General features: G+C 47.4%; 1 protein-coding gene across 1 annotated transcript in view; it reads left to right on the forward strand.

Annotated features, from left to right (window-relative positions):
* Window positions 1-4,665: 4,665 nt before the first annotated feature.
* MLLT1 (MLLT1 super elongation complex subunit) overlaps window positions 4,666-27,693 on the forward strand; it is a 32,374-nt gene continuing 9,346 nt past the window's right edge. The window contains exons 1-6 of the mRNA XM_066336318.1: window positions 4,666-4,890; window positions 8,466-8,646; window positions 11,468-11,550; window positions 20,283-20,426; window positions 21,985-22,110; window positions 23,338-23,883. Coding sequence (XP_066192415.1) covers window positions 4,879-4,890; window positions 8,466-8,646; window positions 11,468-11,550; window positions 20,283-20,426; window positions 21,985-22,110; window positions 23,338-23,883 — 1,092 coding nt within the window. The 5' untranslated portion in view covers window positions 4,666-4,878. The remainder of the gene's footprint in view (window positions 4,891-8,465; window positions 8,647-11,467; window positions 11,551-20,282; window positions 20,427-21,984; window positions 22,111-23,337; window positions 23,884-27,693) is intronic.

The raw sequence follows: 27,693 nt of genomic DNA on the forward strand, positions 1-27,693 counted from the left end.
CCACACCAGGAGAAAAATCTCTGCCCCCTCTTACTTAAATGTCACCAATTCTGGATTTCAGCTGCAGATTTGTTCATCATGGGAACACCACAGAGCACTTGGCTCATGGGATGGGTTTTGCAGAAGTAGGTGAGGACCGCTGTAATAATTTTGCAGCTGTAAGAGAAGGCAGTGGAGTCACTGACATCCAGAACTCAAGAGTCTTTCCACTCAAGCATGTTGCACATGGGCACAAAGTGGAAGAGTGAATTTTCTCAGAGAAACCCTGTGCAAATGTAAGGTTTCTGTCCTAATCTTTAAATCCTTCAGAGATATTACAAGATGATAATTTTCCTGCACTGCCCGATTCTTTCCATGCTGGAATCAGCCTTGCTTGTTCCCTGGCTGCTGTCCAAGCCACTCAGAGCCCAGACTGACCACAGAAGTCGTGGTCTTCAGTGCAAGAGTGGAAGCAGGGAAGGCAGCAACTAAATTAGTAATGAGAAAATAATAATGAATGATGAAAAACAGTGAAACAAACTTGTTTCTCCAGAGACAGGAAGGGCAAGCCACAAGAACAGACATATGAAACCATGACAGGGACTTGCAGTCAATATACAGTTGATGTACAGCCCACCTCACAGTGAGGGATGCTAGACCTACAGGAAAGAACTTCTGCTGAAAAATGAGCCATTCAGGCATCTTGGGCTGCATGAGGATGGTCTGGAGGGGCTGCTGGGGAGCCTGTGTGTGTGTTTGAACAGGTCAGTGCTGTGTTCCTGCAGAGAAAGGGAGCCAGGGGAGGGAAGAGGTGCCTCGAGGGGCAGTTTTGTCTGCAGTTGCCTGCTCCTCAGATCACCCCAAGAGCTGGGCTGGGCTCTGCCAGTCTGGTGACTGGGGGGGACACCTGAGCGTGGGCTGCTCTGTCAGGACTTTCCCCACTGGAGCACCGGGACCCATCTGATCCCAATGCCCTGTCTGCTCCTCCTTTGCTCACACTTCCCAGGAACAGCCACATTCGGCCTGTCAAACATCCATGGTGTGCACAGGCAGGAGAGAGAAAGAACGTGTTGTCCTTTCCCAGGGCTGGAACCTGGGAAAACACACCCGAAATCTTTCCCACCCCTGGCCAAGGCAGGGATAAGCGCAGTGCAAAGTCTTTTTTCCACTTTATTTCCCATCATCCCCAACTCTCACGGGACAGAACCAGCCCTTGGCATGGTCCCCTACCATGGGCCAAGCCAGATTAAACACACACCTTTCAGTCCGAGACAAGGATCTTTGAGGCAAGACTCTGGAAAGAAAAATAAAAAAAATAAAAACCCAAACAAAAATGAAGGAGAGCTGTCGTGTCTCATTTGCATATTTGAATATGCAAATAAGGGCTGTTTCTTATCCATTGGCATTGGCCCTACTGTAGATGGCAGCAGCACAGCGGATCTCTGCCAGCATCCAGTGCCACAAAGAAAGACGCTAATTGGATTTGCAGACGCTCATTGCAAAGCCCAGAAGTTGCTGGAATAGGTATAAAGAACCAGGAGCTCAGCCCACGGCTGCCTCGGGTGCGAAGGCACTCGGCTGACAGCTCGTTAGCTTGAGATCTCCCTGCAAAATTAGGAGTTTGGAGAAGCCTGGATGGCTGCTGGCTCCGGCATCCCCAGCACCCGAAACTCCCAAAGAACCTGGCAAATTTTCTACCCTTGGCTGTGATTTTTTTTTTTTCTTCTTTTTGAGGGGAGCTTGAAAAGAAAATCAGGATAGGTTGATCAGTGGTTGCACTGGAAACGGTTCAGGCTGGGAACTGCTAGCAGAGCAAAGGCTGGTTCTAGGAATTTCTCTCCTTGAGTGTTTTCGCAGTTGAACGTAAAGAGCCACCCCAGCACATTTTAAATTAATCCGTTCACGCCGCTTCATCGAATATCCTGAGTTGGAAGGGATCCACAGGGATCAGCACAGTCCAAAGTGCCTGTCCCAGCAGAGAGTGCTTGGAGCACCAGGTGGTGCTTACCCCAAAAGGGACACCCCAAATCGTTCAGTAAAAATGTGGTTTAATCCCCAATTGTTTGCCTGCCAGGGTACACGTGGAAGCTGAGGGAGCCGGCTCTGGGTTCCCCATCTTGGAAGTGTCCAAGGTTTTGCCCAGATCCTGCCCCTGAAAGCTGGAGGAGTGACCTGTGTCCAAACCTGAAGTGGGATGGCAGCTGTGTCCTACACTGGGAGAGCACAAAAACAACCATTAACACCAGGCTGGGCAGAAATGAAGGCACGGAAAAATTGCCGTTGAGGGAAATGAAAACAAAAAGCAAATTCTAATGGTGTTTCAGAGGAAGTAACAGGCAATTTTTCAAGAAAAAGCTCAGGGCTTAGTTTGTGTGAACAACATCTCCTGCACAAGGTGGAAATTCAGAAGAGCAAGAGCAACTTGGGAAGGATGAAGACATTCCCAGGAAATACTCAGCCCTGGGGGCACGTAACCACCGAGGACTGTGATGAGGCTGTGAGTGAATAGACAAGATGGGGAGGTAGAAAATAAAAAGATTTAGACCCGAGAGTCACGTGCATGGGAATAATGTTCACAATTAAAGATATCAATGAGAACTCCCAGAGAAAGAGGCCCTTTCTCAACGGAGAAGAAAAGGGACTGTCCAAGGAGATGTCTCTTGGGACTGCATCAGACAGAAACATGGAAAATTAAAACCGGAGCACTTAAAGGAACCCAAATCAGGCTCTTTTTTGTTGTTGTTGTTGTTAACTGAAGCGATTAAGCATTTTGCTTCGCTAATATCCTCTATCAGGTTGATGAGGTAAAGTGGCTCTTTAGAACGATTTGGGAACCGATTAATCCTCGCCTGTGGCGATCAGTCAGCGACACACAGAGTTATTGGCTAACACGGGGTTTTTCTGCTGCCTCGCAGAGATCAACAAACTATCTCAAACAAGAAAGTTGGAGAAAAAAAAAAATTCTGAGCGAGTTTGCTCGGAAACAGTCACCAATAGCACTTGTAAAGATCGGCCCCGCGTTCCTTTAGGGCTGGCAAAATTGAGAGCTATAACTTGTCACTTAAAACTCTTAAAAAAAAAAAGGGTAAAACTCTCCCCGGGAGGGAGAAAAAGAAGGGGGAGAGGGGGAAGGAAGGCGGGAAGGGGAATGAGGGACAAAGGGGAGAAATGAGGGAAGTGAAGGGGAAATGAGAACCGAGAGGAAATGCGGGAGACTGAGGGGAAAATGAGGGAGATCGAGGGGGAAAAGAAGAGCGAAGGGAAAAGAGGAAACTGAGGGGGAAAATGAAGGGGACTGAGGGGGAAAAATGAGGGGAATGAGGGAGGAAAATGGAAACTGAGAGGAAATGTGGGAGACTGAGAGGGAAAATCTGGGAGACTGAGGAGAAAAAATGAGGAAGACCAAAGGGAAAAGGAGATAAATGGAGGGAAATGAGGGAGACTTGGGGGGAAAAATGCACGAGACAAGGGGAAAACGGAAACTTTAGGAGGAAACGTGGGAGATTGAGGGGGGAAAGGAAAGAAGATGAGGGGGGAAATGAGAAAAACTGAGGGGAAAATGAGAGAGAGTGGGGCAAAGGAGAGAAGCTGAAAAAAGTAAGATTGAGGGAGAAAATGAGAGAAAACATGGGATACTCCAGGGAAAACAGAACCCGAGGGTAAATGAGGGAGACTGAGGGCAAAAGGAGAAAAAAATGAGGGGGCAATGAGAGAAACTGAAAGAAAATGAGGGAGACCAATGGAAAAAGAGTGAAAGAGGGAAAGGAAAACACCAGAAGGAAAAAGGAAGGACAAGAGGAAAATGGAAACTGAGAAAATGTGGGAGATTGATGGGAGAAATGAGGGAGACTGAGAGGAAAAGGAAAGAAATGGAAAGAAAATGAGAGTGTGGGCAATGGAACCGAGAGAGAGCAAAGAGAAAAATGAGGGAGAACAAGGGAGAATAAAAGGCTAAGGGAAAACGGGAGAGAACAAGAGCAAATGAGAAAAACTGAGGGGGAATGGGAGATGGGCAGGAGGAGAAGGAGAGCAGTGAGGGAAAATGAAAGACAACGAGGGGAAAATGAGACGGGGGAACGTGAGGGAGAGACGGAGAGGAGAAAAGGCGCAGGAAGGAGCGAGGCTGCGAACAAGGCGAGCCCTGCCCGGGCTGCCGAGCCCGCCGCATCGGGACCTGAGCCTTCCCTCATTTCCCCTCGCTCCCACCTCATTTGTATCGGGAATTAACACACCGTCGGGGAAACGTGGACCGAGGGCGGGATGGAAGGAGAAGGGGCGGGATGGCGCGGCCGGGAGCGCACGGCGAGGCCCACACGCCTGGTGCCGGCGTTGGTTGTGCACTAAGAGGAAAATCGCGAGGGGCAGAAGCGGGGACAGCAGCGGGAGGCCAGCGGCAGCAGAGCGGCCGCCGCATCGCCCCACACGGGCCTGGGGGGGGCGGCCGGACCCCGCTCCCGCCCCTCGCCTGACCCACCGCGCTAACCCCGCCCACATCCCCGCCCACTCTGCAGCCCGCCCGCCGCTCATTGGTGGATGCTCCCGTCCATCACGGCGAGGGGGCGGGGCCGCGCCCCGCGGCGTGCGGCGCGCGGGCATTGGCGGCGCGCGGGGGCCGCTGTGGCGCTGAGGCGGTTTCCGGTTCCGCGGGGCGGGCGCGGGGCTGGCGCTGCCTGTGAGTGACACACAATGAGGCGGGCGGCGGGGCCGTGAGGGGCCGCGACCGAGCAGGCGGCGGCCGAGGCGGTGGGGAGGGGGGTGGGGGGGAACGGACAGAGCAGCTTCGCTCGTGGACAGAGCGGGGAAGAGATTCTCTCCCCCCCGCCCCGCCGACCGGGCAGCTGAAACCGCCGCGGCGGCGGGAGCCAGCGAGCGGGGCCCGCGGCGCTGCTGTGCCCAGCCATGGACAATCAGGTGAGGGGAGCGGCCGCGCCTCGCTGCCGGAGGGGTGGGGCGGTGCCGCCCCCCCTCAGAAAGGGGGGCACGTAGGGGAGGCACCCCTGGGGAGGGGGCCCTGAATGGGGGGGGGCTCCCCCATCCTTAGGAAGGGGGTTCTGGGGGGCATCGCCCCCCTTTGGGGGGACATATCTCCTCCTCACACCCTCTTTGTGGGGGGCACACCTCCTCCATACCCCTCTTTTGGGGGGTACATGTCTTCCCCACACTCTTTAAGGGGCACACCTCCTCCCCTATTCCCTTTTGGGGGGGGGGGCACATCTCTTCCCCAACCCCTTTTGAGGGGCACATCTCGTCAGTCCCATTTGGGGGGCACACCTCCTCCTTCCCCCACCCTGTTGCGGGGGCACATCAGTCGCATTTGGGCGGCACACGTCCTCCTCACACCCCTTTGTGGGGACACACCTCCTCCCTACACCCCCCGTTTAGGGGGCACGTCTCCTTCTCACCCTTTTGGGGGTGGCAGATGCCCTCAGTCTAATTTGGGGGGTCACACATCCTTCCCACCCCCTGTTTGGGGAGAGTGCACACCTTCTCCCCCTTCGCCTTTTGGGGGACACATCTCCTAAATCCCATTTGGGGGAGTTCACCTCCCTCCCACACCTTTTGCGCGGGCACATCTCCCCAGTCCCATTTGGGGTGTGGGGGGGGGTCACACAACCTTCACACCCTCCATTTAGGGGACACACCTCCTCCCCACATCCCTTTTGGGGGGACACATCATCTCTCCAATCCCATTTTGGGGGGAGCGCATCACACCCTTTATTTAATGGGGACTCCTCCTTCCCACCCCGCATTTGAGTGGGGGGGGATCACACCTCCTCCCTAATCCCATTGAGGGGGGACACCTCCCCACACCCTTCTGTGGGGGCTTTCAGCCCTGTCCCCTCCGTGGGCGGCCGCTGCAGCCTCGCCCGCGGCGGGGGGTGTGAGCAGCATTTCCCGCAAATTCCTGCCTGGGATTATTGCCGGGGAGGGACGTGCCCCCTCCGAACCGCGCTGGGAAGGGTTAATGCCACCGGGAAGGGTTAATGCCACCGGGAGAGTCCCTGCAGACACCGGGGCTTCCAGGATGCGTGCGGGAAGTTTACCTGAGGTGACGGGGATGGGGGAACCTTTTGTGTGCGAGGAGCGGGTAACAGGTACCTCCCGGGCTGAGGTTCCGAACGAGCCCCGCTATCCCGGATAATCACCCGGAGGAGCGGGAATGGGAGCTGCTGATGGCTTTCAGGCAATTAGCACATCAAACAAAAACCAGAGCAGCCTTCAGAATGTTTATTGAGAAGTTGAAAGCAGGCTCCTTTGTATTATTACAAATTGTTTGAATAGGATCCTGATTTCCCTTTGTTGAGAGACACGCTTGGAAAAAAAGGAAAAAAACCCTCCATTTTCAGCGGAGGAACTTTGGATGCTGGTTATGTTGGGAGATCTTATTTTCAAATGTGTTTCAACTTCTGGCTTAATTCACTGCGATTGTTAATTGGAGCAGGGTGTGAGGAGTGCAGCAAGTACAACTTTCACTCTCAGTTAAACAGTTCTCTTTTATGTTTAATTTCGTTCTCTTCCACACAGCCCCATCTGGTTCTCAGCTCCAATTTCTCAGCCGTTTCAACTCGGAAAGGCATATTTTGTAGCCTGACAGTCATTTGCACTTCTCAGGAGAGGGGTAGTAACTGGCAACAGTAGCAGGATTTAAAGGGTAATTATGGAATCGATAACGTGAGGCTGCGGCACAGCCTGGCTCAGGGGATGTGAACACTGTGGGAAGCATCCCAGATAAAGCAGGCCTGCAGGCACACTCCGATGTGAGCTCAGGATTTCGGCAGCCTGGCTCCACATAATGCTTTTGCAGCGTTGGAGGGATTGCTGTGCTCGGAGAGAAGCACACCTTGCCTTTCTTCTCAGCCCTTAATGCGACATGAAAGAGCAGCCGGCCCTGGGCCTTGGTTCTTAGTGCAGGAGCGAGGTGGAGCTGCTGTAGATAAGCCTTAAGAACAGGAAAAAATGGCCTGCCAAGAGAACTTGAAGAGGAAGGTATCCCCAAGAAATGCTGTAGCAATAATGGTGAAGGAATTAATTAGATGAGTTTGTCCCCGAGCCTTAGGATTGATGTGTTGGGTGGCTGAAGGTATTTTGCTGTAAGGATTTAAACTGCCTGAAAGAGTGTGTTAAGGCTTATGGTTGAAATTGGAACTGGACTGCAATTTGGGAGGTCAGGCTTTGATGCCTGGTGCCCTGCAGACCTCCTGTGAGAGCTTTTTACAAAGACAAGAAGGCTGAGATGGAGTCACTTGTGCTTTTTCAGCAAGTATTCACTAGGATCTGGAAAAAAAAAATCTCGGATTGGAGATGCAAATTATTTTTTTAGCATTAATTGTGATCACATTCCTTGCTGCAGTTTATCAGGGGGAAAATAAGGATGATACTTTCCCTGAACATTTGTCTGGAGCTCAGGAAGCTTTCTAAGCTTTCTCTTTCCCTGCTCATTGTCTAACATGCCCTTGGTTTGGCTCCAGGTCAACATGTAATATAGGTAATGACAAATAATGCTGCCTCTCCCAATGGTAATTGGGACTTGCTAGGAGGAGCAAGACACTTATTTTCAAGCCTGAAGTAAAGAATGGGGTAGGGACTAAAACCAGCCCGTTTTTCTATGAGCCTCCTGGTGCTGAAGCTGGATTTTGGTAGGTTTAGTTTGGAATCACTGCTGCTGCTCTGGTTTGTGTAACAAATGTGCTCAAAAGTTGGGTACCTTGAGTGTTATTCTCTGTCTACGAATGTGGCTCTAAGATTTCCTTGATTTATCTTGTGTTGGAATCCCATTTGCCTTTTCTCTGTTACTTCTGTTTAATTCATTTCCTTTCTCCTGGCTGTGAAGTCTGCAATACTACGTGGATTTTCACCATTAATTTCATTTGGTTTTGAAGGCACTTAATGGGATTTTTGTGCTTTGAGCCAGACATGTAATACACCTTCTCTGTCACTCAGTGATCAGAGCTGGATTCAGGAGTGCAAATCAGAATTAGGTCAGTTTAGTGCTGGACATTGTACAGGCAGTTATGTTAACTTGATCTTTGAAAGTGAGATAATAAAATATATTTAGAACCACACAGGAAACATAATTTTCTTCTGCTGAGTGATATATTCTAGGGAATATCATAAACCACCAATTCATGATCTGATTTTTCCTGTTTCAAGATGAGTTTTCTGTCAGTGCTGTGAATTCTGTAAGCTGTGAACATCAAGTTCTGTCTCTGACACTTTCTAGAAATAAAGATTCCTCAATTAGGACTTTGCTGACAATTTAACTGGTAAGTGAGGCAGAGAAACCGATCCCTCTTGTAGAGCTGCTTTCTCTGCAGTGTTAATATTAAGCAGAAAATAGGTATGAAATGGTGCTGGGAGCTATTTCTGTGCCAGCTTTGCCGTCGGTAACGGCGGTTTGCAGTCTGGGGCTGATCCCCACACGGGGACTGTGGATCCAGCCCGGTGCTGTGTTCCCTGTGCTGACAGTGCTGCTCTGTCCCCACCAGTGCACGGTGCAGGTGAAGCTGGAGCTGGGGCACCGGGCCCAGCTGCGCAAGAAGCCGACCACGGAGGGCTTCACCCACGACTGGATGGTGTTCGTGCGGGGCCCGGAGCAGTGCGACATCCAGCACTTCGTGGAGCGCGTCGTCTTCCGCCTGCACGAGAGCTTCCCAAAACCCAAGCGAGGTCAGAGGGGTTGGACGTGGTTTATCTCTGTGAAAGAGCGTTTTGCAAGTCGAGGTTGTGTTGAACTGTCACTTTTCTGTGAAATATCTCCTTAAAGAGGAGTGAAATGTCCATTGCGTGCACTGCAGCTTTAACCTTTCCCCACTGTGCTTGAGGAAGGTCAGGGAGAATGGGACCTTTCTTCTGCTGAAAGGGCAGGAGGTGAGCTGCTTTCTCCTCTTATTTAAGCATTAGTATGTGCAGGTTCTCAAGACACAAGTGACAGCAGAAGATAATTCATGTTACACAATGGGAAAGATGGGTTGGATTTGTTAGAATTCGCCAGCAAAAGCTGGAAGCACATGGGAGATGCTCTAATACTGGGCTCAGATATGTACTGGCTACGGAGAGTTTTGCAGATTCTTGCAATTTCTGCTCTCAGGTGCCAGTTCAGATCACCTTAACCCAGCAGAAATCAATGCTGCCATGGGGTGATGGTGTCTTTGCTGTACATTCCCCCTGCACGCCCGGTGCAGTCATTGTGGTTGGGTTGGAGTGTTACTTTCTGACTGCAGCAAGATGAACCTTATTCTTGGCGTGGAGCAGCAGGAGCTCATGAGGTTGAGGAGCAGGAATTGCCCTTCTCAGGGGCAGTGCAGTTACAGCTGTGTGGGATTGTGTAACTGAAGCTGCAGCATTAGTGCTTTAAGAAAGACAAGCTGCCCATGAGAATTAGTGTACTGTGCATTCTTGGAAATACTGCCTTGGGAGCAGGACACTGAGGATGCCTTAGGACAACCTGTGCCATTGGGTATTTTTGGGAGTCCACGGTGGAAAGGAACTGAGAAGTGCTCAGCATTCACAAGGGTGTGACTCCTGGCCCTGTGTTGATATCTCCTTCAAACTGACCTGCTAAAACTGATGTATAATAAACAGGTGCAGGACTGAGCAGAATGCTGATTTATAGAATAAAAATGGGGGTTAGGGTTCTTGTCTTTTGTTGTAATTAATCTATTACAAATAACTATGTTGAGATGGTACATAGAATCCTGGAATGGTTTGGATTGGAAGGGCCCTTAAAGCCCATCCCACCTCTGCCGTGGGCAGGGACACCTCCCACTGTCCCAGGCTGCTCCAAGCCCTGTCCAGCCTGGCCTTGGGCACTGCCAGGGATCCAGGGGCAGCCACAGCTGCTCTGGGCACCCTGTGCCAGGGCCTCCCCACCCTCACAGCCAACAATTCCTGCCCAATCCATCCATCCATCCATTCCTGCCCTCTGTCAGTATAAAACCATGGCCTTTGCTCAGTCAGTTGCTGTATCATCCACCTTTACAGGGGTAGTTTTTCCCAGTCCCTGGGTTTTCCAAGCTTCCTTGAGCTTGCTCCTAATGCCAGCGTGCCTTTGACCAAGGTGTGTCTGGGCTGTTCCTAAACACTGTGGAAAATGCCTCTCCTATTCCTGAGTTTGTTTGAAGGGTTTCTTCAGCTGGTGCCCTCTTGGAGCAGATCCTGGTGCTGAAGGTGGGCTTGTGCTGCTGGCAGATTGCTCTTGGAGCCCTTGGAATTTGTCAGAATAGAGTGGCAGAGGAACAAAGGCTGCTTGGCAGATAAGCTTAAGATTCCTGCTGCCATATTGGCACTGCTCTTTGGTTTGGGATTTTTCCCTTTAAATGACAGGTTTCTTACACGAAATTCAAGTTAAAGCAAGTCTAGAGGTTTTTTGTTATTTTTAGTGATGCTCTTTTTTTTTCTCAGTTGCGTTTGGAGTGCTGCTTTCCAGCACCTTAATGATGGTAGAAGTGCTTAGAGCTGGGTGGGGATAATACAGCTACATTAAAGGAAAATAATTTGTGTGCTTTTTGGTTTGATGTACTGTTCCCTAATCATATTAATTACTTGGAATTCTTAAGAGAAACTCAAAAGATTTGCACTGAATTCCTCCAATTACCTAATTGACTTTATTTACATATATTGCAGTGCATAAATGATATGCAAGTGCATCCAGTTCCTGAGAGGGAGAATATCCGTGTGGGTCTCATGTTTCTTCTGGCAGCTGCAGTGTGCTGCTAGATCATGGCCAAAGAAATGATCCTGGAATCCTTCAAATTTGATATCCTGGAATAGATAAAGGAGGGATTCAGAACCCACACCAGATAGCGGGACAGGGGGAGCTGAGGCAGGGACATGCAGATTAATTTCTGAGAAGCAATTAACTTTTCTAATTGCTGTTTCTGAAGTAAGCAGCTCTGACCTTAGCAGCAAACTGGTTCACCTTCCTCCTCTTGTTTCCTTATGTGTGAAATAAATAGCAGTGCTCACCTGCCCTTCAGGTTTGTTCACCTGTGGGGGAAGCAGCAGCCTGGAGTGTGGCTGTTACCCAACTGAGGAGTGCAGGGGAGTGTTTCAAGGAAAAAATAATCACCTGCTTGTGTGTGGTAATGTTTTGATTCAGAAATATGGGCATCAAAGTTTACCTTTCTGTGCTGTTCCACCTTTTGGGTCTTGGCCTTTCCTTGCCAGGCACTTGGAGCTGGCAGTTTGCATTGTTGTGGGACTGCCCAGAAATGTAATTGTATCTCGGTGCACAGGAGGGGAAGGATCTCACTGAGGCTCGGGCCTGCAGTGTTTTATGTTTCCGTTCCATGGGAGGAGCTAAGAACAGATTTCATGTTCTTAACTAAGCCTGTGGCCACCATCTTATTCTGTGTGGGTTTTTCCACAAAGGTCAGTGTTTTAATTGTGCCCTGAGTCGTCAGAGGCCCAGTTCTCCTCTTGCAGCTCCTTTTTGGCTCAGATAAAGTAGTGCTGAATTCCAAGTTCACATTTATTTGTTCTCTTTCAGTGTGCAAGGAGCCCCCCTACAAGGTGGAGGAGTCTGGCTACGCTGGCTTCATTATGCCCATTGAAGTGCACTTCAAAAACAAGGTAGAATCTGATTTCTGGTCTTCTAATTGTTTTGAGCTGTGCCAGAGCCTGAAACTGCCTGACAGAAAGACTCTAAATAATGTGACTGTTTTATGTGTGTGTTTTTTATTAGTCTAATAAATAGAATTTAACTGGGAGTTGGAAGCTCCTGCCAGACTTCAAAAGAAAGCTTTTGGCAGAAATGGAATTGCATAGAAAGGTGATACCAGGACAGTGGATGGTCCTGGAGATTCTGAGCAGAGATTGGACCACTTGTAGCTTCTTTAGCATGGAGGATACTGAAGCAATTAAAAATAGTTTATGTACATATGGAAGTAAATAAATATAAAACACTGATATTATAAATATTTGTAAACACTGTGTTGATTGTCAATATATTAAAATATCTGCTTTTGAATTTGCAAGCTTATTAAATTTAACTGTATGGGTATGAAATCTGCAGAGGCCCAAGACAAACATTTGCATGTGTAGCACAAGTATTTAGAGCTGTATTAAAGATATCCTTGTTCTGACTCAGTGCTCTTCCAGAAAGAAAACACTAAATATTTTAAGTCTTAAGATGCATTGCCAGCAGGTATATGAAAGTTAAAATTTGGATTTATTGCTTGTTTTAAGTCTACCACAGAGGTCACATGCTGTAGGTTATGAAAACAGGGAATTGGGCACTTGTGTTCATATTACCTCAGTTTCAGTTAAGTTGTTTTGTTAAACATGAATAATGGATGTTTCTGGGTTTGATTACTGCTTAAATAATAAAATAAAAACTAATGTTTTGCTTATGATCCCTAAGAGGGAACTGAGGTAAACTAAAGCAAGAATGTTGAGCCACATCCCTGTAGTCTGTGCTCTCCCACCCCCTCAGCTCTCCAAGCACCAGCCCTTACCCAGGTGTGTTGACAGCAGACCACATGTAACAGCTTCATTCTATTTAGCTTCCCATCCTCCTTTCCCTGTCCCTCCCACAAACATAACATCTGTCTGCTGTTCCCATCTGTCCCCACTCCAGCCCAGGATACTCTCCTGGCAGTGTCACTCTGTGAATAAATCAGCATTTTGGGTTGGGTTCTTGGCCTACCACATTGCACTGACCCCACTTTATGGGTTGGAGGAATAAGTCAGATAATGGGACTGAGCCACTGAAGACAGAGTGTCCTGTTAAACCTGGGAATGTTTTGCCCACAAGTTGTTCTTTGGGTGGGTAGGGAAAGCCAAAAGGCTGGGAAGAAAAATGGCAGGCAGGGGCTGGGGGGTGAATGTTGTTGATAAAAGCAGCTGTTTTGGCAAACACTGAAAACTACAACTTGAGTGCAACACAGACACCTCAAAAGCTTGAAAGTAGTTTTACTTCTGGTGGCTTTTCTGAGGTTTTAGATAGGAAGCAGAAAATTCTCCATCTGCACTGAATGTTGGCTTAAGTCAGGTCCAAAATCCTTTACACTCCTGACCAAAAAACAGGAACTTCTCCAGGCTGATTCCTTAAAAGTGGAACCTCTAATGCCTGGGAGGAATGAACTGTGTTTTAGTTCTACTCTTTCCTTTTATTTTCCCTTTCTTTCTTCACCCAGCCATTCCCACTGTTCCCTTTTCCCTGCAGCTCTCTGATGGTTTCTTTCACAAATCCTCAGATCTCCCTCATTTCTGTGTCTTTTTGTAGGTGCTCACGTTTGCTGTGGCTGCCATCTGCATTCCTGTGTTTTCCTTCCCCTCTGTCCCTCATATTCCTGTGTTCCTAATGGAATATGGAGCTGGCAGCTTTTCTGACTAGAACTTGCTTTCACACCCACTGGGGTCATCACTCCTCATTGTTTCTCCACACACGTGACTGCAGAGTTGTTCCCCAGCACTGAGCAGAGAGGTGGCTTTTATAAATAAGGGAAATAGGTGGGCTCTGTTCTCCCTGGAAACAATGGAAGGAGCTGTTAATTTAGGGGAAGGCTCGTTGTTTCTGACATTTTGGTCTTCAGAAACATGACAAATAAATAGTTGCAGACTTGTTTTCAAATCTACAGATCTTCAAAACACTCATTTTTTGCCCTGTTTTTTAGCTGCATGTTCTCTGAAGAAGTTCTTTTCCATTTTTAAGCTGATTAACAAATTGCTAATTAAGGAGTTTTAGGCAGCACCTCTCATTATTTAATTGGGGCAAGTGGTGGTTAAGGGAAAAGGTGGAAAATGTTCTATCTTCCAGCACATCATTGGAACAAAGATGTGTTTTCAGATTGAGCCATGAGCTGACTTAAAGTTGCAGGGAGCTCAGGAACTGCTGCTTTGGGGTGACAGGGACAGGAGCCCAGGAGAGGCTGGAGCTGTGCCAGGGCTGGGCTGGAGCTCAGGGAAAGGTTTTTCCCCCCGAGGGTGCTGGGGCACTGCCCAGGCTCCCCAGGGAATGGTCCCAGCCCCAAGGTGCCAGAGCTCCAGGAGGGTTTGGACAAGGCTCTCAGGGATGCTCAGGGTGGGATTGTTGGGTGTCTGGGCAGGGACAGGGGTTGGATTGGTGATCCCTGTAGGATCCTTTCCAACCCAGAATGTTCTGGGAATTCTGTATGAAGACCTGGGCTCCTCTGTGGACCAGGACCCAGTGATGATGCCATCCAGGAATTTTAAGATCTCTGATCATTTTAGTAAGTGAACTTGAAGGAAATGTTAGAGGTAAATGCTTCTACAAAAACAGAAATGCAAAGACTGGGATGTAGTAAAAATTAAAAAGATAGGGAAAGAGCAGGAGGAGCAGGAGCAAAGGTTTAGGATGCAGCCTGTGTTCTCCTGAATTAAAGAAGTAGGTGTTAAAACATCAAATAAATCAGTCTTCATTACTTCAAGACCTTGTTCTCGTTCTGATGTGTGTAAACCTGTTGACACTGGTGGGGATCAGCTGGTGTGTGTGCAGCAGATATTGTGAATTGATTACAGCATTTGGGACTCATCCTTGAATAATTCTCTTCAAGTAGATGTTATGGATTGGTTCTGGGACTGGGGAGAAAAGGCTCTTTGGAGGTGACTGGGCTGTGGAACTGGGTGGCTTTTGTGGCCATATGTTCCTCACATTCTGACACATTTTTGTTGATGTGTGTCCTCAGCTGAAACCAGACTTGCAGAGGCTTTGGGATTTGTTTATCGATGCGTGTTTAGCTTTGTGAAGGTGAGAAGAGAAAGGATTTAAAGGAGGAGTGAGCCAGTCTGTGGAGATTGATCTTTGCCTGGGTTGGCTGAAATGAGGGTTTTTTGCACAGTTTAAGCCTCCTTTCTTAGCCTTTTCCTTTCCCTGTTCTGATTTGTTACTAGGATGACAAATCCTGGCTGTCAAGAGCCCGAGTGCTCTTTGCTTTGGCTAAAGAAATACCAACCTGTGCTCTGGGAAGGAACAGCTTTACTAAGAACTGTTTTAATGAACTTCATCAGAGATTTTTTAAGCAACCTGGCATAAAATTGCCCATTGACTCTTTGTGTTGCAGGACTCCCTTTTTGTTATCATTGTTGTGTGTTCGAGCAGCAGACTCGCTGCTCTTGGTGCCTTTTTGTCAGATAAGGAGGTGTCAGCAGAGTGTGAAAAAGGTGTAAGAGGCTGTTCTTATCCTTTGTGAACATTGCTGGCCTGTGTTTGTCCTTCCTGTGCTGCAATCCAGCTCCTCCATGAGTAGGTGCTTTCTCAGGGCTGGTATTTGAATTGCAGAATATAAATTGTGAATACTGCGGTGAGCCTGGGCAGCTGGGGGCTCTGAGCAGCCACAGGGCTCGTGGTCTCCTTTAACACTGGCAGAGCCTTCGCTGCTGTAACTGATCCTGAAAAACAAATGGCAGGGGCTCAGCAGGTTGATTGATAAAGCTTTTGAAAGTCGAGTTGGCTAATGACAGCAGATCATTTGGACTGGAAATGTTAGTGTGCTATTTTTGTTTTGAAATCCTTTGTGTTCCTGTAACGAGGGCTGCTGTGAGTGGCTTCTGGTGCTCGAATCGATACAAACCGGGTACAACAAATGCGTTGCTGTTTTTCTCCTGCTCTTCCCCTTCCCTCTCCCCCTCAATTTCAACAGTCTGGAGGCTTTTTTTCATTGTTGTCTCCAAATAAATCTCTTCTAGTGGTACATGTTGTAATCTGGAGGCTTTAATGCAGGTCTGGCTTTGGTATTCATTCCCTGTGACATTTTTTGCATCCTAATCAAATTAGATCAATCCTTCCCACAAAGCTAAAGGTCTAGTAGATTTTCATGTTATTCTGATACAAGGCAGATGATATTAATGCAACATGGATAAGATGTTGTATTAAAGTCTCTTTAAAGATGCTACCTCCTAATTTTAGTGCTAGAGATAAAAGCCTTCCAGGATTTACATAATGGATACATGGAACTTGGGTTTTTCCTATTAGTGAGAAGGAGATAAGCAAAGAAAGCAGAGAAATTCGTTTGATTTTTCCACTGAGGTTCAAAAGAAAAATATGCATATTTTACCCCTTCTGCAACCTTTGTAGAGGTGATATAGAAAACAAATAGAGAAATATTGGAAAAGGGGAAGATTATTTGTGTATCAAAGTAGGAACTCAATGGAGACATCGTAGGTGGGCTGCACATATGGCAGGGGAGGTGAAACAGGATCAGCTGCAACCGGTGTCAGGACTGTGCCATCAGGAAGGGATTGGCCTGGGAAACACTCCTGGGGGAGGCTGGGGCAAGTGTTGGCCAGGGAAATACTCCTAAGGAAGGTTGAAGAGCCTGTGTTTGCACAAGACATTTGATTTTACTGAAATTGCCATTTGGGGCAGGATGTGCACAGGTTTGGAGAGGAGGAGTGGATTTGCCCTGGTGGAGTTTACTCAGTGTTGGTGAAACCTGGGGAAGGAGGAGTGAAACTTGTCCTTCTGTCTGCCCTTTGAGAGAAATGTTTTAGGTCAGTTCTTTACAATCTTCATTCCCAAACCTGCAGCAATTCCTTTTGTCCCGCTGCTGCTGACTGGGGAATCTTTGCTTTTACCTTTTTCTGTCAAAAATTAGGATGGATTATCAATTTACCCATTCATTTATCTGAGCAGGGCCAAAACCCCTGGGCTGTGTGTGTTTGAGTAGCCATTCGGCGTGGCACATCCACAGGCACCTTCAGATGCTGAAAATACATATATATATTTATAGATATATATTTGCAGTGTGGGGCAAGGCTGTTTGCAAAGACAGAATCTTTATCAGCCTTTCCAGCTTCATGTCGTGTATTTGTAAGAGTTAGTGGATTATTAAGTGCTTGTCTTGGAGTAGTGAGTAGATAAAGAGATGTATTTACATTAATCTATATTATTTATACTCATATATTTATTGTACTCATATATAAAATAAAAATATATTAGGAAAACTGGTAATTATAAATTATTAAATATATTCGGAAAACCCTAATTTTCAAACAAAGTAATAACCATCTGATGGAGAAAAGTCCTAAATGCTTAACCCTGGAGAATCTCCCAAAAGATAAGAGTGGTTCATGGATTCCTGAGTGGAACATAAGGCTGATTCTTTCCGAATGTGAGTATTGGGCTATTCCCTTTCCAATGCCCTGGCTGGAAGCTGCTCCAGGACCAGTCAGACGGGTTGTACCAGCCTGAGAAGGGGTTCCATTTCTCCAGACGTTCCGGATAAATGCCTCTGTCAGGCTGGATCTATGGCAAAAGGGAAGTGGTGTTAGATGTTATAGTTATTGAATAACCATGAGCCTGCTTCCTTGGTGTGCTAGATTTTTGTAGATAATTTTGTTTTATGGCTTTCTAAAAGTGATTTATGGGCTTTATGCGCACGCTACCAAGTGAAATTCTTTTGATTTGTGTTAAGTGGCAAAGGGCACACCCTGCCTTAAAAACAAGACAAGGAAATTTTAACAAAAGACTTCTAAAATTCCTCCTCTTACAAAAAGTGCCAAAAGAACTTTAACCCATTACTTCAGAACTCAAAGGAAAAATAAAGCAGCTTCAGAGCTCGTAACAGCGCAGTGGCAGGCCGTGCAGACAGGAAGCAGTAAAAATAAAACCTAATGTACCCAGCTCAGGAGATTGGAGGTGGAATAGGGGGATTCACTGGATGAAGGGAAGTTTACAGCAGCTGCAAATAAAAGGCCTGGCTTTGTGGTGCTCACTTGTAGTTTACTTCTCTGGCATCCTGGGATTTAAGGGGCAGATGCAAAGTGAGGTTCTGAGGTGCCTTGCTGAGACATCCTCCACCAGCTTAACCATTTCATGGCTAAATGCACCACTGAATTTGAATTTGAACAATTCATATCTACCAGTTTGAAATGGACTTTTTAAAGCTTTTCTTGGATGTAGGGCCCTTTGGAAAAGCTTATGGTCTTGGGAGCAGCAAAGTGTCTTCCCTTGTTTTTCTGATAGACATCAAGGAATATCAGAAAGTGGAGTTACCTAACAGAAAGCTTGGCTTGTGTCTCTAATTGCTACTGAAGCCTGAGTACATGAAGGGATGTGTAGGATTGTTTGTACCAAAGTTTGTAGGGTGAGAAAGAGCCCACTCTGCGTTGCAGCTCCCAGCAGCAGGATGTGTGGATCCCAACGTGTTGTTGAGAAAGGCTTTGAAGTGTGGCACTGTGGACTCAGCCTGGCTTTCCATTTAAAGTTAGAGGATGGGTAGGTCTGGGTCAATTGAGAGAGATTTTCCTTGGGTTTCTCCTCCCCCCCTTCTTCCCCTTGATGGTTGTTTGGGGGGGAAGAACCTTTTAGGGAGGACCGGATGGATTAAGCTTTGGAGTGGCCTGAGCTGTAATCATTAGCTGGGCAGTGAGGGCAGTAAAGGAAAGAATGTTTATTTGCAGCTTTTTGCTTTGAGACTTTTGTGGTGGTTCTTTTAGGAGTGCTGTAATCTCAACTATTCACTGAGGGGGTGGGGGGCTCCTTATGGCCTGGGGGATACAAAGGAGATTTTAATGGTCAGGGCACTCTGCTGGGGCTCATTCCCAGGGCAGTTGTGATCTTTGAGCTGGAAGAATATCACATTAAAAAACTGCCTTAATTCTACAAAAATTCAACAGACATGTAATAAATATTTCAGCGCTTGTGAAAAAAGCACCAAAAAAAATGGGATACCCAAGGTGAGAGGGATCTGCTGCCTCTCTGCTGCTTGGAAAACAAATGGGCAAATGACAAAGCAGAGCTGGTAATGGGATGGCAAAACATCTCCTGACCAAAGCCTGCGCTTGCTGATAGAGCCGAGATTATTTACTCTGTTGTAAACCAGGGAAAGCATTTTAGAAGCCATTATTAGGCCATATTTGGATTTCTATTCATCCTTCATTTCAGTTTATTAGGCTTTGAGGGACCCTGTGCAGCTGCTGTTTGAACTGCAGCGAGCGCACACGCAGAGCTCGCTAATGATTCTGTTAATGAGAACAGGCATGGAAAACAGGCAAATGACAGGGCAGTGGATTTTGCAAGGATTTTTCTTCTTCCTCCCATCTATCTGTTTTAGTAAACTCCTTTCAGGAGCGTGTGGGTTCTTCAGAACTTTCCCAAAAGAGGGTTTGAAGACCTTGCACTGACAGCACGTTAATCTGAGGCTCTTCTCTGTGTCTGTTGATGCCTGCCCCTGTTTGAGGGTGAGGATCCAAGACTTCAGCTCCTAGATGAGCTCAGGGTACTGGTTTTGATATAAACCAGGTGTAGCTACTGCCCTTTGTATTGTTAGAGGTGTAGTTTGTCTGAGGAATGGCCTCTGGAGCAAACAGCAGGAGCCGGGGTGGTCTGATGCCGTTTCAACCTATTTTCAGCGAATGTAATGGCTGAGGCTGGGAGCCTGCAGCGCCTGTTCCCATCCAACAATGCCACTGCACCAGGAAATCGAGCTGCTGGATGGGAATTCTGGAAAAGACTGCTGTGCAGCTGCTCGGAGCTGCGCAGGGAATGAGGCACGTGGGATGCGTCCATGGAAATGCGCAGGGCACTGCCGGCCTCGCTGGGCTTCCCAGCAGAGTCTCTCTTGCCACATTGAATTTCCAGCTTGGAAATGCAAACTGCAGGAAACACCAGGCAGCGTCCTGTTGGTGTTTGTAATACACAAGAAGAGTATTTGTAATTTTGGAGGGGGTGGGGAAAAGGGGGGATTTCTTCCATTCTGTGCTGCAAGCGCAGCAGGTGGAACAGAGGCAGTGAGGCGCAGATGATCCCCCCACCACGCATACAAACTGGGGATTGCTTGGGTGAAAGTGCCCTTGGAAAGTTCAAAAGCCTGGGATATCTTCCCATTCAGCCCCTGCAATATGCATATTGAAAAGGATTTTACAAACCAAGCCATCCTTTTCCCATTGCGTTTAATCTTTTCTCGGTGCCTGCAGAGATCCTGGGAGTTCAGAAGTTGTTCCTTCTCTCAAAAAGGATTATGCTTTTCTTAATATTGATGCTTAGAGTTGCTTCTCAAAGGAGATAGGATGTGAATTTTGGTGAAAACAGTAGTGCATAAAGCTTATGAATCTGCTTTTCTGGGGAGATTTGAACAGCTTTAAACAGACAGTTTTCAGTCAAGATCTGTGTCCATGCATTGCTTTTGCTGTGGGAAGCCTCATGCCTGAGTTCCTGATGAACAATGTTAACCTCAAATACGAATAGTTTAATTTCCAGCTCTCTGATCTCATGGTGAAAAACTCCATGAGTGCAACACTTGGTGGTTTATTTGGGATTTTCAGGAGTGACTGTTTGCATCCCCAGACTTAGTGTGCTTGCCAAGCTTCTTCCGGTTTCCCAAAGCCTTTCTTGTTTTCAGGAGGAGCCCAAAAAGGTTTGTTTCACATATGACCTGTTCCTAAATCTGGAGGGGAACCCACCTGTGAACCACCTTCGTTGTGAGAAACTGACTTTCAACAACCCCACCAAGGAATTCAGGCGCAAACTCATCAGGGCTGGAGGGGTAAGTGCCTGTTGGGGATCCTTAAAGCAGTGGACTTGTTTTTCTCTGAGGTTTCTTTAAGCTCAGCAAGCTTCAGGCAGTTTTCTACATTCATTTAAAAGATGACCCAGCCAGTTTTGTCTCGTGGTTATAGGACTTCAGCACTTGCAGCAGAGCAAATCCATTGTTGGTGTGTGATTGGTGACACTTCACTTGTCAATTTAAATGTGAGCATTAATATCAAAGCAGAAAACCCCTCTGGAAAGTGAGATCTGCTGTGGATGTTGCAGGCTGTCGTTCAGGCAGCTGCAGTTACCTGGGACCTTCTTGGTGCCAGGAGCTGGGTCAGTACAGAAAACCTCAAGGAAAGAGAGAGGCTTTCAAACCATTCCTTATTAATTTTATTTTTTAGCTTAATAGTTGGTGCTTCCTGGTCAATAAATGACCTCTAAACCTGGCATCAGCTACTTGTGGCTTAGATAATAAAAAAATGTATGCAAAATTGGACAATATAGAGTGAAAACAGATGTGGGGGGGGGAAGCAGATATTCTCTAGAAGGCCCATTGAGGTATGGGTTGCTACAGTAGCTGAGCCCTTCCATCTGGGAAAGTAGTGAGTAGCAATGGACTCTAAAGGATGATCCTCAAATAACTGCAGGAGCTGGGCAAATCCAAGCCACAAAGTGCAAGAATTTTGTAATGAGCCAGAGGATGTCAAGGCCAGGTTGGACAGGGCTTGGAGCAACTTGGGATAGTGGGAGGTGTCCCTACCCTTGGCACGTGTCCCTACCCATGGCAGGGCATGGGAGAAGATGAGTTTTAAGGCCCCTTCCAATCCAAATCACTCCCATGATTCCTGTTCCTCGATGTGCCAGTGCTTTCCTGTATTGGGCAGAGAGAGGAAGGTGCTTATTTCAGCCCTAGGATGGCTGGAACATTGTCTACTTTCTAGGATTTTCACAGTATGGTATTTTAGTCCTTGTGTACTGAGGTGTTTCAGCTGTTAATCACTTTTGATGCAATTTCTCTGGTGGCAGTTTTCCACAAAATTATCCTGACAATGTAGGGAAGGTAAGGGAATTGTTCCATAAAGCTTAGTGCTTGGTGTTAAGATTTTGTGATGGGAGAGACTCAAGCCCTGTTTTTTTTTCCTTTTTCCCCTGAAAGAATGAATTCAGCTTCTCTTAAACCAAGGAAGCCTTGCTCATTCCTTCCAGATTTATCTCCCTACCCTTTTTTAGGGGAAGAGCATTTGCAGCAGAACACACAGTTCTTGTCCAGAGCTTTATTGCCTGCCTGTGCTCAGAATATTGGCATTCCCTTTGGGAAAGACACTCGATATTGCATTGCTGCCTTTCAGTTTTTGTGGGTTTAATATTCTGTATTTGAGGAGTTGCCTTGAAACTGAGCATTCCATAGACAATATCTTTTTATGGCCTTTAAGCAGGCAAGGAAAAAAACATTGAAAAGATGAATAATAGTGTGTTAATTGAGCAAGTGGCTTAACATAATCATGTGTTAATAGTTAATAGTCCGTGAGACTTTGCACAGACATAATTTCCCTCCTCTTTATTCCCAGGTAATGGTGATGCCAGAAGGAGCAGAGACTGTTTCAAGGCCAAGTCCGGATTATCCGATGCTGCCCACGATACCTCTCTCTGCCTTCTCTGATCCCAAGAAGACCAAACCCTCCCATGGGTCAAAGGTCAGTGCAGCACACATTTGGGTCAGCCCGAGGTGAGGGAGTCTTTCAGGCCAGGCTGCTGAGAGCTTGTTCAGCAGCTGTTCCTGGCTGCTGCTAATTCTGAACCTCCTTGTACACTGCAGTTCAGTAGTTAATGGTCTGGAACTTCCCAGCCTTTAGGAGGCTTTTTTATGATCTGATAGACTTCTCTCCAGGGAAGTTTTGAAAAGAAAATTAAATGTGCAAGACTGGGAATTTTTGGTGAATCGTATCTTCCTTAAAGGCAGATGAAATCCTCTCTGATGGTTCTGGTTGTGTCCTCGATGCTGAGGAAGGATTCTGTGGCTCTCTCACTGTCTGCCGTGCCCAGCTGCACTCTGAGTCCCTGCACCTCTTGGCAGGAAGGCTGAGTGGAAAGTCAGCCCTTCCTCTGTCCTCAGGGCAGTGCTGGGGAGAACATCAAGTACGCTTCACTTGGTCCAACGGGTGCTTTCCAGATTGGATGTTTGCCTCCAGCAGTAGCCAGGTCCTGAGACTTCCAAAAAACCTCAAGATTTTTCTTTTTTTCCCTTATGTACTGAAGCTGCTTTTGTATAATCCTACATGGGAGAAACAATCCCCAAGCAATGTGTTTTGGAGCAGATTACATGCACTTTATCAGCCTGAACAGTCACAGGTATTAACAACAATTCATTTTCCAGTGTAATTCAATTCTGATAGCTGTGTTCTTCAGGGCTCTAAACACTCTGGCACTTCAGTTATGCCTTCTGATGTTATGAAACAGAGTGAAGATGACTTACCTGTTAGTGGCTGATTTAATTTTGGTCAGGAATTAAGCACTGGAAAACACAGCAGAGAAATAAAGGGCTCTGAGATGAGCTCTGGTGAAAATTGCCAGTTGCTAAAGAGACAACGTTCTCCTGCTTCCCTTCCTCCAGGGTGCCCTGAGAGGTGCATCTGTGTTTGCATTCAGGTTAAACCTGAATTAAACATTTGTAGATGCTTCTAGACCTTTGACAGACCCTGGATAGGAGCAGAACACGTTTCATCCCTTCCTAAATGTTGAAATGTTCACTGCCAGTTTGTGTGCAGCATCTTGAGGGAAGTGTGGATGTTTACCTGGGCGTGTGGGGGTGGATTTCTGCATGGAACAAACGCTGCCATGTGATTTATGAGGATGTGTTTTATCATTCTGTGCAGAGCTGCAGTTTCATGCCCAGCTTGTGTGTTTCTGTTGCTGAATTTTAGGATGCAAACAAGGAAAGTAGCAAAGCATCCAAGCCACATAAAGTAACCAAGGAGCACAGGGAGAGGCCCAGGAAAGACTCTGAGAGCAAAAACTCCTCCAAAGACCTTGAGAGAGAACAGAACAAGCCGTTGAAGGACTCCTCCAGAAAACCAACTGAGAACAAACTGCCTAAGGAGGAGAAGGCACCTCCAAAAGCTGCTTTCAAGGAACCAAAACTGGCCGTGAAGGAGACCAAACTGGAGAACACCTCTCCAAAGGGGGGGCCACAGCCGGAGTTAAAGTCTTCCAGCAAGAGGCCCTCCAACGTGGAGTCACCAAAGCCTAGTGCCAAAAAACAAAAAAAGAGTAGCTCCAAAGGGGTAAAGAATATCCTGGGGACATCTCCCAGAACCTCGTCTTCCTCATATCCAGAGAAGAAACAAACCAAGGAGAAGATGAATGCCAAAGTGGAGAAGGTAAAATCTGAGAGCGAGGCCAAGGAGATCAAAAAGCCCGTGGAAATGGAGGAGTCAAACTCAGAGGATGAAACTTCTTTCAAGTCAGAGGTGAGCAGGGATTTATTCTTTACCAGTTTGGAAGGATGATGTTAAATCCCTGCCTGAAAAAAGATGTTAGAAGTAATCTCTCAGAGAAGATAGAGCAGCAGATTGGTAAATGCTTAGGCTGGGTTGCATCTCAAAAAAAATTCTTTGAAACTCCAGTCAATATTAAATGTTCCTCCTGTGTGGTTTAGCTCCTATTTCAGGTACAAACTTTTACTGAGATTGCTGTGCAGGCAGTTACCTAAAAGTCAGAATTTAAGGTTATGGTCCCTCATTCATCCCTTGCAGTGACATCTACAGAGCTACAAGAGATACAGAGACACTTTCTGCTCATGGCAGCAATGTTTTAGAAAGTGATCTTATTTCAGAAAAGAAGGAAATAATCTCAGTTTTGGTAACAAAAAAAGCGCCAGTATCAAAATGTAAAGAAAGCCCCTCTTCCTGCCATGGCCTGTAAGAAATGTGCCATTGGCTGAAGCTCAAAATGACACCACATGCCACTAAATCTAAATAAGTTGTGTTGTGAAACATAAAACAAATTATGTTCTTGCACTACTATTTTTAAAAGCTATCTTAATTTTTGTTTCCTTTTTATAACTGAGAACATTCCTCATCCTCTCTTTTCTAAAAAGTATTTTCCAAAAGAAGGCAAAAAAATGCAAGAGACAGAAAAATCCAAACTCTTGCTACTTTTCACTTGTATATTTGTTATAAAGAAGCCATGTATCTTGTAATAGGGTTCACAGGATAATGTCATGAGAATTATGGAACTGGTTCCTCCTGACCACGTTAAGAAAGGTTTATTTTATTTAAGATTAATTTTCTAGGAACAGTTTGTATTATGATTTCATCAGCACTGTGATATGGCAAATACTGATGTGTTTGTTGGGAAGGGTTTTTTCCTGCAGGATTCCCAGTAGAAGAGTTTATCGGGCAAGTGTTAATTCCACTCTGCAGAGGAGTCACATCCCTGAAGTGTCCAAGGCCAGGCTGGACGTTGGGGCTTGGAGCACCCTGGGGTAGTGGAAGGTGTCCCTTGCCCTTGACAGGGGCTGGCACAAGATGAGCTTTAAGGTCCTTTCCCACCCAAACCATTCTGGGATTTTATGACTTTACTTCCCAGATGGATTAAATGTGCACATTGGGCATTAAGAAGAGGCAGCTGCAGGTGCCCAGCCCTCCCTGTAAACCTGTGACTCTGCTGATCCTGGAGCGTCCTGCCTTGTCCCCAAGGTGTCCCCATCCCCTGTCAGTCCCAGCAGTGCGAGCTGATGGTGCTGCCAGGCTGTCCCTGGAGCCACAGCCTGTGACAGTGGGGCTCAGATCTGCTGCAGCCTGTCCTGCCCAGTGTCCTCCCTGGCCCCAGCTCCTGTCGGGTGCTGGACAGGGGGATCTGGGGACACTGTGTGACAAACAGGGAGTGGTGGCAGCTGCCTCTCTCAGCAGCTGAGGTTCCTGTGGAACCTGAGCCCCAGGGCAGGGCTGCAGTGCTCTGGCAGCAGCACGGGGCTCTGCAGTCCTTGTGCACCCTGAGGGGATCCCCTGCTCCAGCTCTGCTGGTTGCTGCTCCAGGGTTTCTGCTGGCACAGCTGTGTGTGGGGCCGTGTGGGAGCCACATCACTGAGCTGGAGGTGGACCAGGGCCCGGAAACTTAAATCAGCTCTGCTGCTGCAGCCAGGGGATTGTGCAACAGCACCGGGGCTGCAGCTCCACGGTGGCTCCCAGCTGACATCTTTACAGGCTGCTGTGGAGAGGAGCAGCCCTGCTCCCATTTGTGCTCCTGGCCTGGGAGCTCAGAGGGGGACTCTGCAGAGGGGTGAAGGAGTTTCTCCTGCTGTTTTCAGCTCCTGAGGGAAATTACTTAGCCTTTATTTCTTTTTTTAACCTTTTTTTTTTTCTCCCCAGTCAAGTCCAGTTCCCTGAACTGGCCCCATGCTTGGCTGCCTCAGTGCTGACAAAAGAGAGAGGCAGGGATGGGAGGCAGAGCTGCTTTTTGCCATTGTCGGCGTGGCTTTGGTCACATCCTGGTGACAGTCACTGAGCACACGGAGCGTGTCCATCTGCATCCTCCCCTGGCTCCAAGAGCTGATGGCAAAAGGAGAGATGGGCTATCTCCAGCAACTGCTGCTTAGCTCCTGTGCAGTCATTTTAAGGGAAGACCTGCAGATTACCAGGAATGAGGGGTGTAGGATTGGAGCTGTGGGTCAGATACAGGAGCTGTGCTCCGTTAGCTTGGAAAGATTCATGAAATCCCAGAATAGTTTGGGTTGGAACGGACCTTCAATATCACTGAGTTTCATCCCCTGCCATAGGCAGGGACACCTTGCTCTATCCCAGGGTGCCCCAAGCCCCAGTGTCCAGCCTGGCCTGGACAACCTGTTCTCTCTGCTCTCCACTTCCATGTTGGAATTCCCCTAAACAGCCAGGGCTGCAGAAATGTGCCAATAGACCCGATACTGGAATTGTTAAATTATTCTCCTTTGCTCCTGAACCCTTCCCAAGGGTTGTAATACCATTTTTGACACATTTCCCCCATTCTTCCAGTGAAATAATGAAACTTTTGCCAATATTTGGGTGACAGTGTGGCCAGCAGGACCAGGACAGGGATTGTCCCTTTGTGCTGGGCACTGCTGAGGCCACACCTCAAGTGCTGCATCCAGTTCTGGGCCCCTCAGGACAAGGAGGACACTGAGTCTGGAGCATGTCCAGAGACAGGAGCAGAGCTGGGAAGGGGCTGGAGCCCCGGGAGGGGCTGAGGGAGCTGGAAAGGGGCTCAGCCTGGAGAAAGGGAGGCTCAGGGGGGACCTGGTGGCTCTACACAACTCCCTGACAGGAGGGGACAGCCGGGGGGACTGGGCTCTGCTCCCTGGGAACAGGGACAGGAGGAGATGGAACGGCCTCAGGCTGGGCCAGGGGAGGCTCAGGGTGGAAGAATTTCCCATGGAAAGGGTGGTCAGGGATCCAAAGGGGCTGCCCAGGGAGATTTGGAGTCCCCATCCCTGGAGTGTCCAAGGAAGGGCTGGGCCTGGCACTCAGTGCTCTGGGCCGGGGACAAGGTGAGCATTGGGCACAGACAGGATCTGTGAGGAATTATAAACAATCCTGATCTTGGAGGAAAAAATTCTGCTGCCACTTTCACTTATCAATTGCTGAAGCTGCCAATGTGCCTCTTTGTGCCCGTGTCAAGGTTTTTATGGTATTAACCCTTCCTGTGTCAACTTACTTATCAATGGGTATGTGTGAAACTTCCAGCATCAGGATTTGGCAGCAGCAGTAGTCAGTGGATTCCTAGGAAGGAAACGGTGAAACTGAAATGCTGATTTCCAGGGAGTTACTTTTAAGAAGGCAAGATATTACTTTGTAATACTTTGAGAATGTTTAAAGAAAATCTTTTAAAGGGGATTTTAGGAAGTGTTTCGGGGCAGAGGGAGTTGCTGTGGCCTCTTCTGCCCTCTGGCGGTTCCCAAGGCTATTGCAGGTGGTTGCTGCTCAGTATCGGAGTTATGCTTAAAATTTCCCATTCTCACCCAAAATTCCTGGGTGACAATGAGAAATGTTTCTGGATGCTGCTGTTACCAGTAGCTCATTTACTCTTCACTCACTCTTACTGCACAGAATGCTCCTGCAATTTCTGCCAAGTGCTGACAGAGCTGGGGTCACAAGGGTTGAGTTGGTCTCTGTTATGTTTTCACACTTAAGTGGAGCCAGAACAGTGGATCACTCAAACTAGTGTAGAAACAACTGGCTTTAAAATATAATAATAATTTAGAATTAATTTTGGACTCAAGTGAGCTCGTTGGGATAGACATCTCC

Source organism: Sylvia atricapilla, chromosome 26 (genome assembly GCF_009819655.1).
Source record: "Sylvia atricapilla isolate bSylAtr1 chromosome 26, bSylAtr1.pri, whole genome shotgun sequence".
Lineage (NCBI taxonomy): Eukaryota > Metazoa > Chordata > Aves > Passeriformes > Sylviidae > Sylvia > Sylvia atricapilla.